This window comes from Acanthochromis polyacanthus, chromosome 2 (assembly GCF_021347895.1).
Source record: "Acanthochromis polyacanthus isolate Apoly-LR-REF ecotype Palm Island chromosome 2, KAUST_Apoly_ChrSc, whole genome shotgun sequence".
NCBI lineage: Eukaryota > Metazoa > Chordata > Actinopteri > Pomacentridae > Acanthochromis > Acanthochromis polyacanthus.
The window spans coordinates 46,540,168-46,555,732 of NC_067114.1; the positions used below are offsets into that span (position 1 = coordinate 46,540,168).

General features: G+C 40.4%; 1 protein-coding gene across 3 annotated transcripts in view; it reads left to right on the forward strand.

Moving 5' to 3' along the window:
• LOC110968495 (multiple epidermal growth factor-like domains protein 11) overlaps positions 1–10,455 on the forward strand; it is a 178,899-nt gene extending 168,444 nt beyond the window's left edge. Inside the window, exons 19-26 of one of the 3 annotated variants that reach the window (XM_051940529.1) lie at positions 81–209; positions 655–783; positions 987–1,220; positions 1,549–1,682; positions 2,246–2,315; positions 4,811–4,864; positions 6,730–6,951; positions 7,803–10,455. In XM_051940529.1, coding sequence (XP_051796489.1) covers positions 81–209; positions 655–783; positions 987–1,220; positions 1,549–1,682; positions 2,246–2,315; positions 4,811–4,864; positions 6,730–6,951; positions 7,803–7,987 — 1,157 coding nt within the window. In that variant the 3' untranslated portion in view covers positions 7,988–10,455. Of the gene's footprint in view, positions 1–80; positions 210–654; positions 784–986; positions 1,221–1,548; positions 1,683–2,245; positions 2,316–4,810; positions 4,865–5,114; positions 5,560–6,729; positions 6,952–7,802 lie in introns of those variants that run through there. The other 2 variants (XM_051940536.1, XM_051940532.1) reach the window with 2 other exon arrangements.
• The last annotated feature ends 5,110 nt before the right edge of the window (positions 10,456–15,565 follow it).

A 15,565-nucleotide genomic window follows, 5' to 3' on the forward strand; every position in this document is an offset into this window, starting at 1 on the left:
GATCCCAGAACAACAGATCCCAGATTAATGGATCCGGAGACAAACGCTGACGGGTTCTAACTCTGGTTGTTCTCCTGCAGGTTGTCCGACGGGTTTCTTCGGTTCTCAGTGCTCTGAAGTGTGTCGCTGTCAGAACGGAGCCGACTGTGATCACATCAGCGGTCAGTGTTCCTGCAGAACCGGATTCATCGGACCCAGCTGTGAGCTCAGTGAGTGTTCAGCTTTTATTCATTCAAAATATAGACCCAGTTTAACATCTGGACTCTTATTTACTTTATCACACATTTTATGTTGTTTTTTATTGTTGTTTATTACTTTTTCTGTATTGTTTTAATAATAGCTGTTAATACTTTTAAGCATTTATTTATATTTATCAGACTACATTTTAGGGCCTTTCCTGTTGTAACATGAATGTTCTGAAATTGTGTGAATTTAAGAACAAATAAACACTTTTTTCTCAATTTCTCAACATCTTAAAAACGTTTATTTGTATTTTTTATTGTTATTTTATCAGGTTGTTTTGTTTTTATCCGTTTTAAGTCTTAAATGTAGCCCTCTCAGATGAAAAGTGCATTACAAATACACATGTTCTTATTATTTATAATTGTTTTGATGACGTATTACATCTTTTATTTTGTGTGTTTCTGTCTGCAGAGTGCCCTGCCGGTTCGTTCGGTTACGGCTGCCAGCAGCTCTGTGAATGTCTGAATAACGCCACCTGTGACTACGTTACTGGAACCTGCTACTGCAGCATCGGCTTCAAGGGGATCCGCTGTGATCAGGGTGAGGAAACAGAGAAGATGATTAGGAAAGGAGAAGATTCAGATGAACAAACCTGCTCACTCACGGTTTCCTTTCTGTCACACTCAACTTTTACTTTCTGGTCTAAGACTTGGTGTGACAGAATCACATCTCATAAATGTCTGGATTAAAAAGTAGCTGTAAGATGAAAGAATAATCAAACAGTAGTTGCTCTTCCCCTGCAGCCGCCCTGATGATGGAGGAGCTGAACCCGTACACTAAGATCAGTCCAGCTCTGGTGTCGGAGCGTCAGTCGGCCGGCGCCGTCCTCGGCATCGTCTTCCTGCTGCTGCTCATCGTGGCCATGCTGGCTCTGGTGGTCTGGTTCCGCTACCGGCAGCGGGAGAAGGGAGGCCACGTTCCCAACGTCACCTACACCCCGGCCCTGCACATCAACTCCACCGACTACTCCCTGTCAGGTAAAGACCAGCAGCGCTTGCTGGGTTTACTGGGTTTACTGGGTTTACTGGGTTTACTGGGTTTGCTGGTTTAACGTTTCCTCCTGCAGGTCCACAGGTTTGATCAGCTGTCTAACCTGTAAATACAGATGTTTGGAAATGTTTATGGATGCTGAAAGATGTTTACAGGTGGATACAGATGTTTTTGGAGGATCTGTGAATGTACAGGTGCTTAAAGGTCTTTATAGATGCCTACAGATGTCTAAAGATGTTTCTAGATGTATACAGGTCTTTATGGATTTCTACAGATGTTTCCAGAGGTGTGAATGTTACATGTTGTATGAAGCAGGTCTCCAGCGTTCAGGCCTCCTCTCCTCAGAGGAATCTTCTCCCAGCAGCTGCTTCTCCAACCCCAGTTACAGAACTCTGGGTCCCTGCAGCTACTCGGCTCATTACGCCAAACCGGACAAGAAGAGCAGCAAGGTGGGTCTGAAACATCAACGGTTTTATTTAAAGGAACATCTAAAGAGGAGCAGCAAGGTGGCTCTGAAACATCTCCTGGTTTTATTTAGAGGATGAGGGTCGTCATCATCTCCTCTGCAGATAAACTCTGAGTTGTTCCTTTAAATAAAACCCTTGGTTCAATCAAATGAGCGGAAAAATAACCAAAAAATCTAATAAATGGACTCTTTGTACAGTTAGTTCATGAGACAACATTTTCAGGTAATAGTTTAACAAAAAGGTTCATTAATATGTTATTCTTTAAGTTTTCAAGAGATTTTTTAAAATAATTTTTTGTATTATTATAGAATATTTTCAGCCATTGTCCATTTTTTTTCAATATTTTGTTGATATTCTTTAATGCATGGTTATGAATATTTTATCAGATTTTTGGATGTCTTATTTATATTTTTCAGACCTTTTTTATTAGAAGTTTTGTAAAAGTTTTTATTAAGCTTTTTAAGTAATTTTCCAATTTTATGATTATTATTTCTACCAGTAAAAAAATGTTTGTCAGCCATTTTTAAAACATATTTCTTTCCCAGATGAAGGTGAAGAAGCGCCACAGGAACAGCGCTCCAGAGTGGGGAGCTTACTGTAACCTCAGCGACATGGGTCAGTGTTCAACATGTTTAATGTGTTCAGATTAGAATATAACATCTGGATGGAGTTTATCAGGTTACATCATCAGCAAAAAAACAGACACAATCCTGAGGTGTCCCGTCCATGAAGACCACAAACAGGATCAGAGACAAGGGACAGCCTTGGAGGAGTCCAACACCCACTGGAAATGAGTCTGAGTGTGCAGACACAGCTCTCACTTTGGTTCTACAGGGACCAAATGGTTCCTATCAGTGATCCTGGTACCCCATACTCCCTTAGTACCCCCACAGAACCCCTCAGGGTGCACGGTCGTAGACCTTCTCCAGATCCACAAAACACATGTAGACTGGCAGGTCAAACTCCCATGACCCCTTCAAGCAGCTCTGCAAGAGTAAAGATCTGTTCCACTGTTCCACCACCAGGAGAGAATCCACATTGTTCCTCCAGAATCTGAGGTTCTACAATCAGTCAGAGCCTCCCTTCCAGCACCCTAGAGTAAACTTTCCCAGGGAGGCTCAGAAGTGTGATACCTCGATAGTTGAACTCACTCTCTGGTCCCCCTTTTTGAAAATGTGAGCCACCACCCCGGTCTGTAACTCCACAGGTACCGTACCCAATGTCCATGCTACATTGTAGAGACGTGTCAGCCAAGACAGTCCAACAATGTCCAGAGCCTTCAGCATCTCAGGGTGGATCTCGTCCACACCTGGAGCCACCGAGGAGCTTCTTAACTACCTCGGCTACTTCTGCTTTGGGTATAGACGAAGATTCCCCCGAGTCTTCATTCTCGGCCTCCTCTACAGAGGATGTGTTTATCGGGTTCTGGAGTTCCTCAAAGTTCTCTTTCCACCTTCCGACAATGTCCTCAGTACGGATCAACAGTTCTCCACCCCAGCTGTAGATAGCCTGAGTAAAGTCCTGCCTCTTCTTCCTGAGGCGTTGAACCGTTTGCCAGAACTTCCTTCAGGCCAACTGAAAGTCCTTCTCCATAGCCTCCCTGAACAGGCACCAGTGACCTTCAGACCACAGCTCCTAACAGCTGCTTCTGCAATGGAGGCTTTGAACATGGACCACTCAGACTCCATGACCCCAACCTCCCCCAGGATGCAGGAGAAACTCTTCTGGAGGTGGGAATAGAAAACCCCACAGACAGGGTCCTCTGCCAGATGTTCCCAGTTCACCCTCACTACAGGTTTGGGTTTACCAGGTCTTCCATCAGATCCAACTCACCACCAGGTGGTGATCAACTGACAGCTCTGCTCCTCTGTTTACCTCAATATTTGAGACATACGATCACAGGTCTGATGATACGACTATGAAGTCCATCATAGACCTTTGACCTAAGGTGTTCTGGTACCAGGAACACTTATGAGCAACTTTATGCTCCAACATGGTGTTTGTTATGTCCAGTCTATGACTAGCACAGAAGTCCAATAACAAAACATCACTCAGGTTCAGATCAGGTTGTTCCTCCCAATCACCTCCTCCAGGTTTCTCCATCTTTGCCCACATCAGTGTTGAAGTCCTTCAGGAGAACTTTGGAGTCCCCAGGTGGTCCCCCTTCCAGGAACCACCCAGAGACTCCAAGAAGGCCGAACACTCTGAACTGTTGTTCAGTGCATAAGCAAAAAAAACAGTCAGAGTTTTCTCCTCCGAGACACAAAGTCTCAGAGAGGTGACCCTCTCCTTCTCCAGGGACAACTCCAACAAAGCGGTCCTCATGAGTTTCCCTACACTCACCCAGAGCCTCTCACCCTCAGCAACTCCGGAAAAGGAGAGAGTCCAACCCCTCTCCAGGATTCTGGTTCCAGAACTCTTGCTGTGTGTGGAGCTGAGCCCAACTATATCTAGCCGGCATCGCTCCACCTCCTGCTCCGGCTCAGGTTCCTTCCACCCAGTGAGCTGATGTTGGACTTCCTCAGAGCTAGTCTACACCACCGGGGGGCGGTGCGCCCAGACGCCCACTCCTGCTTGATTTCCTTCCCTGCAGACAGTCGGTCTACTGGGCGGTGGCCTCATGTTTCTTCTTTGGGCTGTACCAGACCGAGGTTCTACCAGGTGCTCTCTGATGAGCTTCCCCCCAGGCCTGGCTCCAAGGGAAGGTCCTGGTTTCCTTAACCAAGGCGAGGTAGCAGCTTCTCCTTGTTGTGCTTTCATTGGGGTTTTCTAAATCGCTCTTAGTCTGGTCTCTCCTCCAGAACGTTGCCCTAGGAGACCCTACCAGGACAACATGGCTCCCAGGATCACAGAGACGCTCAAACCCTCCACCGAGATCAGGTGGTGATTCAACGGGGGGAATCTAATAATAAAATAAAAATAATAATAAACAAGGCAGAGCAGTCAAATAAGATAAATAGTGAAAAAGATAAATTAATATTTAGCTAGATTAGGACTCATATCACAAAAAGGAACTCGGCAGCTCAAAAACCGAAGAATAAGATTAAAAGTTAGAGGTTTAGTTGAATTAATGTTTCTGCTGACAACCGTTCTTTCTCGTGTTTCTTCAGGAGTTTATTGCATCGACCGGCGCTACAGCTACCACCTGGAGCCTCGCTACAGAGGTACACGATGACATCATCACCTCCCAGCCAATCCTGCTGCTCGATGAGACGCTGCAGATTTAAATACTTTTACCCTGAAACTGAACCTGATGTTAGACGTTGAAATAATGAAGCATGAATGACGTGAATGTGGAGCCTCAGGGAGCTGCATGTGGAGGAAAACAAACAGGATTCCTGCTGATTATTCCTGATTCTTCCTGCTGATTATTCTTCCTGCTGATTCCTGCTGTGTGTGTTTGTGTCTCTGCAGGATGAACCTCTCCTCTGTGTTTTCTCCCCTGAGGATGAACCTCCTCCACAATAACTGAATGCTTTTCCCGTCTCTTCATGCGTTTCTTCCTCACAGACCGTTTCTAACCTCTGAATGTCTGGAAATGAAACCTGTGATGTCTAACGTGTGTTTTATTTCCTCTAAATGTTTTTTCTCTACAACTAATCCTGTGAATTTCGCTGCTTTTGAATTTATTTTACTCTGTTGTTGTCAGTTGTTGCTGCTGCTGCTCTCTGGATTCATCCGCTGCAGAAAATAGTCCCCAAAACATTTTTTAAATAGACCAGTTGGATTAAAATAACCTATATAACTTTCAGAAAATAACTGAGATTTATTGAAGCATTAAATCATCGAAGCTGTGACTGTAAAATGTCAGAAAATTATCAGAAGCTGTTTGTTTATTAAGCACAACAGACGACAAAAATAAAAAGGCAAATAGAATAAAAAATATACTAAATAAATAAATTCTTCTTCTTCTTCTTAATAATAATAATAATAATAATAATAATATAGATAATTTTGTACACTTTTGTTTAAATTCTGACATAAAAACACTTTTGACTTCATTTTCTGACATTATACTTTAAAAAAATAAAGAAAATTTGCATTTTAATGGAGACACATTTGTAAAAATACAACAAACTTCACATAAGAAATGTTGACAAACTTCTATTATTTTGCTTGTTTGAACTGAGAAAACTAAACAAAAAGAAGAGATATTTAACTTAAATTAATTATTTGACATTTGTCCACTCTACTTAAACTAATGATGCAAAAACTGACATTTAATTTCATTTAATTTAAACATTTTTCTAATTAAGTTAAATAAATTCTAGTTTCTCGGCATAAACCAAATAAACACTTTTTTGTTATTTTCTAAGATGTCGGTGCAAAAAAAGTGAGACATATATTTTTCTTTGCACCAAATATTAGAAACAAGAATAAAATGAAATATATTTTGGTGCCACATTTGAGCAGCAAACATAAAATAAACTGAAAATATTCCAGCATAAACTGGCTTCATGTAGCATAAAAACCCAACAAACAGAGTCTGAGTCGCCAATTTAATTAAATATAATTAATAATACAAGAGACTCACAACTAGGTCTCTGTAAACGCTTCACTAAAGCACATATACGAACATATTTATGTTTTTAAAGACGTACAGAGCCACAGTTTGAGCAGGAAAGTCAAAAACTAATTAAAAATGCACCTTTTCCCACCTTTTAGCTGCTTTCTGACAATAAACTCAGAACTCATAATTCTTTAATCCTTTAACGTGAAATAATTTAGCTCAGAATCCCAGCAGCCGGACGTTTCTGACACCTGGCGAACAGGAAGTGGATGCGGTTGCCGTGGTAACCGCTGTAATAACCAGGCAGCCAGATCATTCAGAAAAGACACAAACACATATTTTTAATAAAAGCAGCAGGGTTAAAACCTTCAACAGCCTGATTTAGTCTTTTAACAGCGTTTACAAGCTTTCAGTTTGAGGTTTTGACTCTGTCAGAGCTGGATCTGAGTGTTTTTATTCACATTAAGCCTGAATATCGGAGCGTTTTCCCTCACGGTGTCGTCATGTGTTCCTCTACAGACTACATGAAGGGCTCGCTGTCCAGCACCTGCTCCCTGAACAGTGAGAATCCCTACGCCACCATCAACGACCCCCCGGCGCTCTGCAAACACTCGGAGAGCAGCTACGTGGAGATGAAGTCTCCGGCTCGACACGAACACGTGACGCACTGCTGCTCGGCCGCCGCCATCATCACCACGACGACCAGCACCACGGCGCCCGCCAAGAACGTCTACGACATGGGTACGGTCCGGCAGTAGGCGGGGTTTAAAGGAAAACCATAAAATAAATGCAGCAGGAACAGAGAACAGAGGCGCAGGTTGTTGGAGATCCATCCAGCATGGAGGAACATCTTCTACTGATGAGGAGCAGAGTAGAGAGGAAAAGTTTGCATAGGTTGTAAAAATGCAATTATTCATAATCAGAATGACTCAATGTGTTCAAAATTACATAAAATTACGTAAATTTATTCAAAAATGACTACAAAATACGAAGAATTACTAACGGACCTGCAGAAATGACATGAATTTAGATAAACAGACTCAAAAATGGTCTAAAATTATGTAAACCGGTGCAGAATTCTTGAAAAAATTCTTCTTAATGGCTCTAAACTTAAACCAGTCCAAGAAATGTTCAGATCCAGTCAGAATACAGTCTGAAACCATCAAGCATGGAGGAGGCAGTATCATGCTCTGGGGCTTTCTAGAAGAGCTTCTGGACTGGTTTCACACTGGATGTTGGACTGGTTCTGGACTTTCTTGGGGTCGGTTGATATTTGGTTCCAGTCTTGGTTCTCCTGGTTTTGGATGTGATTTAAAGTTGGTTTAGGATTTATTTTATTCTGGATCTGGTCCTGGACGAGGACTGGTTTAGGACTTTTTTAGGAGTAGTTTAGGTTTGGTTTTGGTCCTGACATTGTACTGGTTGTAGATCTTTTTAGGACTGTTTCTGAACAAAAGGTTCAAGAAGCTACAAGAGAAGTCCAGCTGATTTCTACTGAAGTGCCAACGGTTATTTTAAATGATCTGTGGTTGATCTCCAGACTCAGAGGTGAGCAGATGTGGATATTTATTATTTATCTTCCTCTCTTCCAGAACCCACCATCAGCATCGTGCAGGGTTCTGGTACCGTCGTGGTTCCTGGTTACCCTCAGAACCCGTACGACCTGCCCAGGAACAGCCACATCCCGAGTCACTACGACCTGCTGCCGGTCCGTCCGAGTCCCTCCCACAGCCAGAGTCCCCCCCTGCCCGGCAGCCCCACCAGCTCGCTGCTGTAGACCCACCCAGAGCTCCCAGTTCACCCAGAGCTCCCAGTGTGATGTGAGTGCAGGTGGATGTTGAGAGGATGAAGGACTCTAATTTATTTTGACGTGCAGACCTCAGACTGCTGCACTCTGATCTTTTATCTCTGTATAATATCCGAACAGTCGACATATTTGCGTTGTTTTGTAAATTCCCCTCCGTCGGCTGTGTGGAGGGAAACTACCAGAACATATGCACACAGGAGGACTTCCTTCTCCAGCTCAGGAGGCGGCGATTCGAGGACGTCAGGAGAAAAAAAACTCACCCATTCCTGTAAATTTACAGTAAAAATGCGAGCCAAAGACTGAGGCCCGCTTCACCACTGGACCCGACACCGGAGCACCTGACGGGTATTAAGGTTTGGACTCAGACGTCCGGACAGAAAAGGTGCTCGTTGTGAAGAAAACCTGCAGAAACGCACACAAACTGCAGATTTACACTACCTGTACACTTCTAGTATTTTTACACATCGTTTCTTATTTCTAGTTTACATATTCAGAGATCCGGCCGGGTCCAATGTTTTCTCTTTTCTATGTCCTGTAGACGGAGTGCTGTATTGGCTTCCTGTACACTAGTGTTGTTGTTGTTGTGGTTCTCCTTTGTTGTGTCGAGCTTAATACACACCTGCATGCCAAAGACTATCCCAGATACGATAGCGCTAGCCAGAATTACCCTGATTTCTGTTTGGCTCTTTTCGGGATCAGATGACAACTGTCCTTTTGGTGCAAACTGATTATTGTCGTGGAAACGGCGTTTTCAAAATATGCACTGATGTGTTTGTCGCCATAAGGTCAGAAATGGAAGATCCTCATAGAAGACGGCCAGAAGATTTCTGCAGATATGTTCAGTTTAGCTCCTCCTCAGAACCAGGACTTTAGTTCCCGGCAGTATACAACAAACGTCACCGATTCTAAACTGTACTCCTTGCAGTAATTAGATTACTTCTAAGTTGAACAGTAGCACTGGAAAAAAGGCCCCTGTCAAAACAAGAAAAAAAATCTGCCAGTAGAACAAGTGAAAATGGTCTGTATTTATATAGCGCTTTTACTATACCTGCAAGGTACCCAAAGCGCTTTACATGATATTTCACATTCACACACTGATGGTGGAAGCTGCCATGCAAGGCGCTAACCACCACCCACCAGGAGCAATTAGGGGTTAGGTGTCGTGCTCAGGGACAGTTGGACATGAGCATGACAGGCTGAGGATTGAACCGGCAACCCTCCGGTTGTAAGACGACCACTGTACCCACTGAGCCATGCCGCCCCACATGCCAAAAAATGTCTTGGTAAGATTTCTTGAAATAAGATGTGATATTTAGAATCTTGAGATCTTATAATGACCACAAAAACACGCAAAATGACCAGAAATTATCACAGAGACACAAAATAACCCCAAAGGCACGTAAAACGACCTCAGAGTCCTTCACTGTCAAGACTATGCATCCACTGCGGTCGTCCTGGTCAGGTTTTCCCCAAACATCTGACCAAAGAATGTTCTCCAGCATCCATCAGGCTTCTTTAAATGTTCTTTTTGAAGATATTTTACTGTCCGTGGAGTCATTATAGGAGCTGTGATTAGCAGTACTATGACTCCTTCTAGTTGCTCACTGATCTTCCTGGATCTTTTTCCATCTTTGTCCAGTCTCTCAGTCAGATTTTTCTCTTCCTCTGTTCAGTTCTCTTCCATGTGGAGCCACGATGCAGACTTAGACCCAGTCCATAGGTGCAGGACTGAGAACGTTCTGCTGTTCACTTTGATTGTTCATGAGAGGAAATGTTCTACTGTTCCACTTAGAAATTATGCGATCAGTAAGAGAGGATTTAAGTTAGAATCATTTGACATTTAAGTGACTTTGCACCGGGGTGTCCTCACTGATGTTGTATACTGTAAATAATATATAGAATAGAGATAATAACTTGACATCCTGCTTTATTTTACAATCACATGCCAGTCAGTTCTGTTAAAAACAGTAACAGACAGAAAGTATTGAGACTTATTTTATACACTTTAGTGTTGTAGATTTAATTTTAAATGAAATATATATATATATATATATATATATATATATATATATATATATCACACAAATCTACACTCAGTAACCCAGACTCTCAAAGCAAAGACCCAGAAATGTCAGACAGTTTTTTAATTTAATTATTTTAAAGTTTTATTTCCAACACTATAAAGTGTCCTGGAGTCTGAATACTTCCTGAAGCAACTGTGACGGTTCATTGTTGGTAAATAGCAATAACAGGACATGTTGACAATCAGATGTTTCCCGTGTGTTTGTTTCCTCCTTTAGCTCCATCTGCTGTGACTTTATCTTACTTGTGTGTCATTTCTTCATCTTTGCTAATAGTTTGAGCTTCAGTAGATGTGTTGAGTGCTGCTTGTTGTTTTTTGGTTCGCGCTCTAAACTGAATAAAGTTGTCACAGCTCAGCGGGAGTCGAGTCGTGAATTTAATAAAATAACATTATTTACAGGTTTGGTCTAGAGATGCAGACGAAATGAAACTGAGATATACAGTCCTGTGTCATCTGCTTAAATATGATGAGTTTTTCTTTTTGAAAAACAATGATGTTTTTCAAAAGAGATTTGAGTACATAAAATGGGAAAGGACCCAAAACGCTTCCCTGAGGAACTCCGTCCACTCATATAATGATTATTTCCACAATTAACAATTATTTTCTTTGTCAGTTGATCTGTAGGTTATTTTCTGGATGAAGCAATTAGTTGTTTGGTCTCTAAAAAGTCAGAAAACGGTAAAAAGAAAAAAAAGTGGATCTTATTTCATAAAGCTGAAGATGAAGATGTCTTGTTTTATCTATTAATTCTTTATTTAGCACCAATATGGGGTCTACATTGTATTTGTGCTGGGTGCTAATAAGTGGACATTTGCATGCTAACATACTGAGCTAATATGGTGACTTTGGTAACAAAAAAAGATACCTGCTACACATTAGGGTTAGCATTAGCATGCTAACATACTACCCTATAAAAGTAAGTATTGTACAAAAAAACTGCTACACATCAAGATTAGCATTAATGATCCTCTTAATTCTTCATTTAGTGCCAATATGAGGTCAATGTGAGTGCCATTGTACTTGTGCTGAGTGCTAATTAGCGGACATTAGCATGCTAACATACTAGGCTAATTTGGTGACTGTGGTAACAAAAAAAGCAATACCTGCTACACATCAAGTCTAGCATTTGAATGCTAACATGCTACACATAATGGTGAGTATTGTAAAAAAAACAAAAAAACAATCAACCTGCTACACATGAAGTTTAACTTTATTTAATATGCAAAGTTTCTTTAAAATATTTTGCATAATTTGATGTAAGAAGACGACGGTACGCAGTGTTCAGTCCGTTAGCTTCAGGCTAACTGTTAACATGCTAACACACTTTATGTCTGTAAATTAGCAAAAAAAATCCAAATAATCTCTGCTGCAGCTTCCAGATGTGAATATTTCTTAGTTTTCCTGTTTTCTATCAGATTTTTACACAGCTGACTGGAAAACAAGCAGTTTAAAGATGCTTTTTATATCATTTTTAATATTTTTTGTGCATTTTTCAACACAAAACATCTAAAACAGCCTCCACAGTCACAATTTTTCCTAACTATTTCTTGTCTGTTTTGAATGTAACTATTTTTTTTACAGAAACGTGTCCATTTTTTACACTTTTCTTTAACATCGACAATAATATTCTGTGAAATAATCACATTTTAAGCACAAAGACAAACTAATCAAATAGTATTAACATGTACAGAGCCACACAGGTGATTTTATTTTATTTTTTTCATCTCTTCAGCTTTATTGATGTTGGTGAAGCTGATTTTGGTTTGTTGTTGCCAGTGATGTGCCTCAGATGTAACCCTTAAGCTGTATGGGCCCGAATACGGGCCCGCTGAAGTTTATCTGCAAAAGCATTTTAGCTGCAAATGCGATGATTCAAACACTATACATCCATGGAAAGCTTAGATTCTCATGAATCCGCCGGTATAAACCACTTTCAGATGTGATTACCACAGCGGGTAATATAAACACATTTCTCCAACAAACAACAAAAATTTAAAGGGCACATAGAGGGACGTAACTCACCTTTGGACGCTCTTTTACTGTTCAAAGATGAAAATAATCCACAAAAAACGGCCATAATCCAAGCGTAGTCATCCAGACAATACTAGCAAGTATCATATTTTGTCCAAAACATGTCTAGAAATAAGTAAATAATCCACAAATAGCTCGGCTCCGTGCGCATGGTGGCGCTGCGCGTTCCATATTCACTGTATTTCTGTCCATATTTTTATGAAGCATACATAAATCCACGCGGTCTTGGACTGAAAATGGCGACTGAAGCCTAAGCTTTCGATTCCAACCGCATTTCAACCAATCAAGTGACTCATCGCTGCCTCCGAAGCCTAAACAGCCAACCGTTGCCGAGACCGATGGATCCAGACTTACCTCATGTCGTCAGTAAATTCTGAGCAAATCACGTCGGAGGAAACGTTTGACTGACAGGGCATGTAGCCAATGAGCTGCTGAATAGCCAAGAGGCCTCTTTTAGCGGCCCTGTGTGATTTTTCACACGTCCACTGCGAGCATAGACTGTATATAAAGATGGACGTAGCATCTGGCTCCAGAATTGAAGCCAACCCGGAAGTGTCAAAAACTTGCAATATCACGCCGTCCGCTAGGGTTGGCTCCAAAAAGCTTTTTCTCCATAGACCCCAATTCATTTTTGGAAAAAATAAAATTTGATAGACTGATGTTCTACAGCTCAGGATTTTTTTCCCGTTAGTTTTCATGGTCAAAATGAGAGATCAGGTGGCCGATCTTAAAATAAATCAATACTGAATTTTAAATAAATCGTTAAAGTTGGCGGAGCCAGGGGGCGTGGCTATACTTGATAGACAGCAACAGAAGCCTCTGCGGTAAAATGTGGGCGGGATAAGAGAGTTTACGCCTGGCTGCGGGCAGCAGAGGCAGCCTTTCTCTGTGTCCGTCTGTGCCTCTGATTCAGATCAAGATCCACACTGAAGCTTATCTGAAGTGATTTTTTGAGTTCTTTATGACTTTTTAGAGTGAAAATAATGTGAAAACGGGCTGAAAAACGAACATATACCATTTTTGCCCAGGGTGTACACAGGCATAGGTGTCAGTTTAGGGGGGGACGGTGGGGATGTGTCCCCCCCCCCCTCTTTTTGTCAGGGGTCATTTTGTCTCCAACACTTTCAAATTCTTCACATGTAAGCCGTTGTAAACCCAGTTATTTTCAGCAGTATAGAAAATTCCGACGCTCCTGAACACACCATCCGCACTCGGCCGAGAGTTGCACAGACACACAGCACACCTTCGTGAGGTTAAAAAAAAACGTGCAGATGCTAACTTTGCGCCCGTGCCAAGTGGAAGCTCCGACCAGAGGCGTGCAGGGGCAAAATTTCGGCCCGGGAGAATTAGTACTATAACGGCCCACAGACCCTTTTACCCCTGTGTACCGATAGCTCAACAGGATGAACCTCTACCTTTGGTTCGGTGGTTGTGAGTCCGAGCCCAGCTTGTGGCATTTTGCCGCCATTCTTCGACATTTTCTCACAGTGCTGTGGTCTCCATCCCCCCCACTTTTAAAAACAAACTGACGCCCTTGTACACAGGGTGTCCAAAATTGACAGCGCCTGGCCATATTAGTACAAATACATGTGAAGCACTCATTTCTTGTAGTATTGCTCTGAAATTTTGACCTGAACTATGTAAGACCCCAGGCTGTTGCCTTTTTGTGTTTCAAGCTCTTACAGTGCTGCCACACTGATTTTCAGGTGTTTTATTAGGGAAAAAATTTAGGCGAGAATAAAATTCATCCTAATTCAGTGTGTTCCAACATGAAATACTCTGTGCCAGTAGCACCTAGAGTAATTCTGACTGCACTGGGTGAAAATTCAGGTTGTCAGCTTTCAAAGGAGACCACAACCATGCATGTACTCCAAACAGTTCAAGAACAGCATTCAATTTACTTTCTGTACATCTTCAGTAGAAATTTCAGGCGAAAATTGACTGAAGCTTTTAGGGTTTAAATTAACCTTAACAAGGATTCACCTGGATGGAGGCAGTCGTTCAGGTGCAGCTGATTCTCTGCTGCTTCTGTGTCATTATTTCATGATTTTAGTCCAGTTCTGAGTCATTTTTTGACCATAAAAGTTTCATTGAACTGGATGAGAACAGGTTGGTGACATTTCTGAGCCTATTTTTAGGGAAGCTTCTTTCTACAAACTGCTGATAAAGAAATAACTGGAGCTCTGTTAGATGTTTTATCTGGAAAAATACTCATCAAACTTTATCAGAAGAATCTTTAAATGGATGTTTTTATTGTAAAACCAAACTGAAAAATTGAAGCAAAACAAATCTTTGTTTGTCGTAATAATTAGAACTGATTTCATTACTTGAATATTTCATCTCTAACCTGATCCATTTAAACAAACTCAAATCTCTACCTATTCTTGGAAATATAGTAGAATTGTACATTTTTCTGTCTTTTTATAGAAATAATTTGGATCAGTCACAGTTTTTAGTCAATAGAATACTTAGAAACTAACAAAGTTTAGTGTCAAATATATGTTTAAAAAATAGATAATTATAAGAAAATAATTCTAAAAATGGTAGCATTAATAACAATAAAATGATTTTTAAAAATATAGTGACACAATTGTGATATTTTTTTTAAATTTACACGGTTAAAGAGGTGGAATTAAAATTTAAAACTATTTTCTATGAATTTTTAAAAGTAAAACATCAGAAAACTATGGAGGCTGTAAATGAATTAAAAGGAGAAAACTGAAGCATCAATCTGCAGGTTTAAACTGCTAAAATAATTCTATGAACAAGTTTTTATGTCAGATTTGGTGGAGTTTCATTAACAAGACAAATTATAGTTCTGTTTCTGTAAAAGATCTTGAAGCTAAAAAAAAAACTGATTTTTAAACTCGTTTGTTTTATTCAGATCTTCAGTGGTCCAGAGAAGAAGTTTAACCTGGAACTGAACCAAACATGTGAGTAAAATCAAGAAAGAAAATATTCACTTCTGTTCTCCTTTGTACTTTTTCTCACGTATTTTTATGTGTTTAAGTATTTCCATGTTATATTTTGGTTGGAAATATTCTACTTTGTTTTCCACATAATGTATTTTAAAGTTTTAATTACTTTACAAATTCAGATTATTAACATTAAATAGAAATAAACTAACAATGTATCTTTGTAAATTAAGCCACACAGCGGTGTATAAAATAATGAAAAATAGGTCCAGCTGCTACAATAAAGTGATGAACGTGTTGGGGGTCGAATATTATGGTTTATAAAGCCCAATTTTATTAATAATGAATGAGACTGATCACATAAAAATAAGAAAAACACTACATAGTGACAGAGGCTTTTATTTGTCTTTGTGTAAATTCAACAAATTGTTTTTTAAATAAAAAATGTATTAAATGTTTTCATTTATTAAAATTAATAAATGTAATCATTTGTGATGTGTACATACTTTAAATTATTAT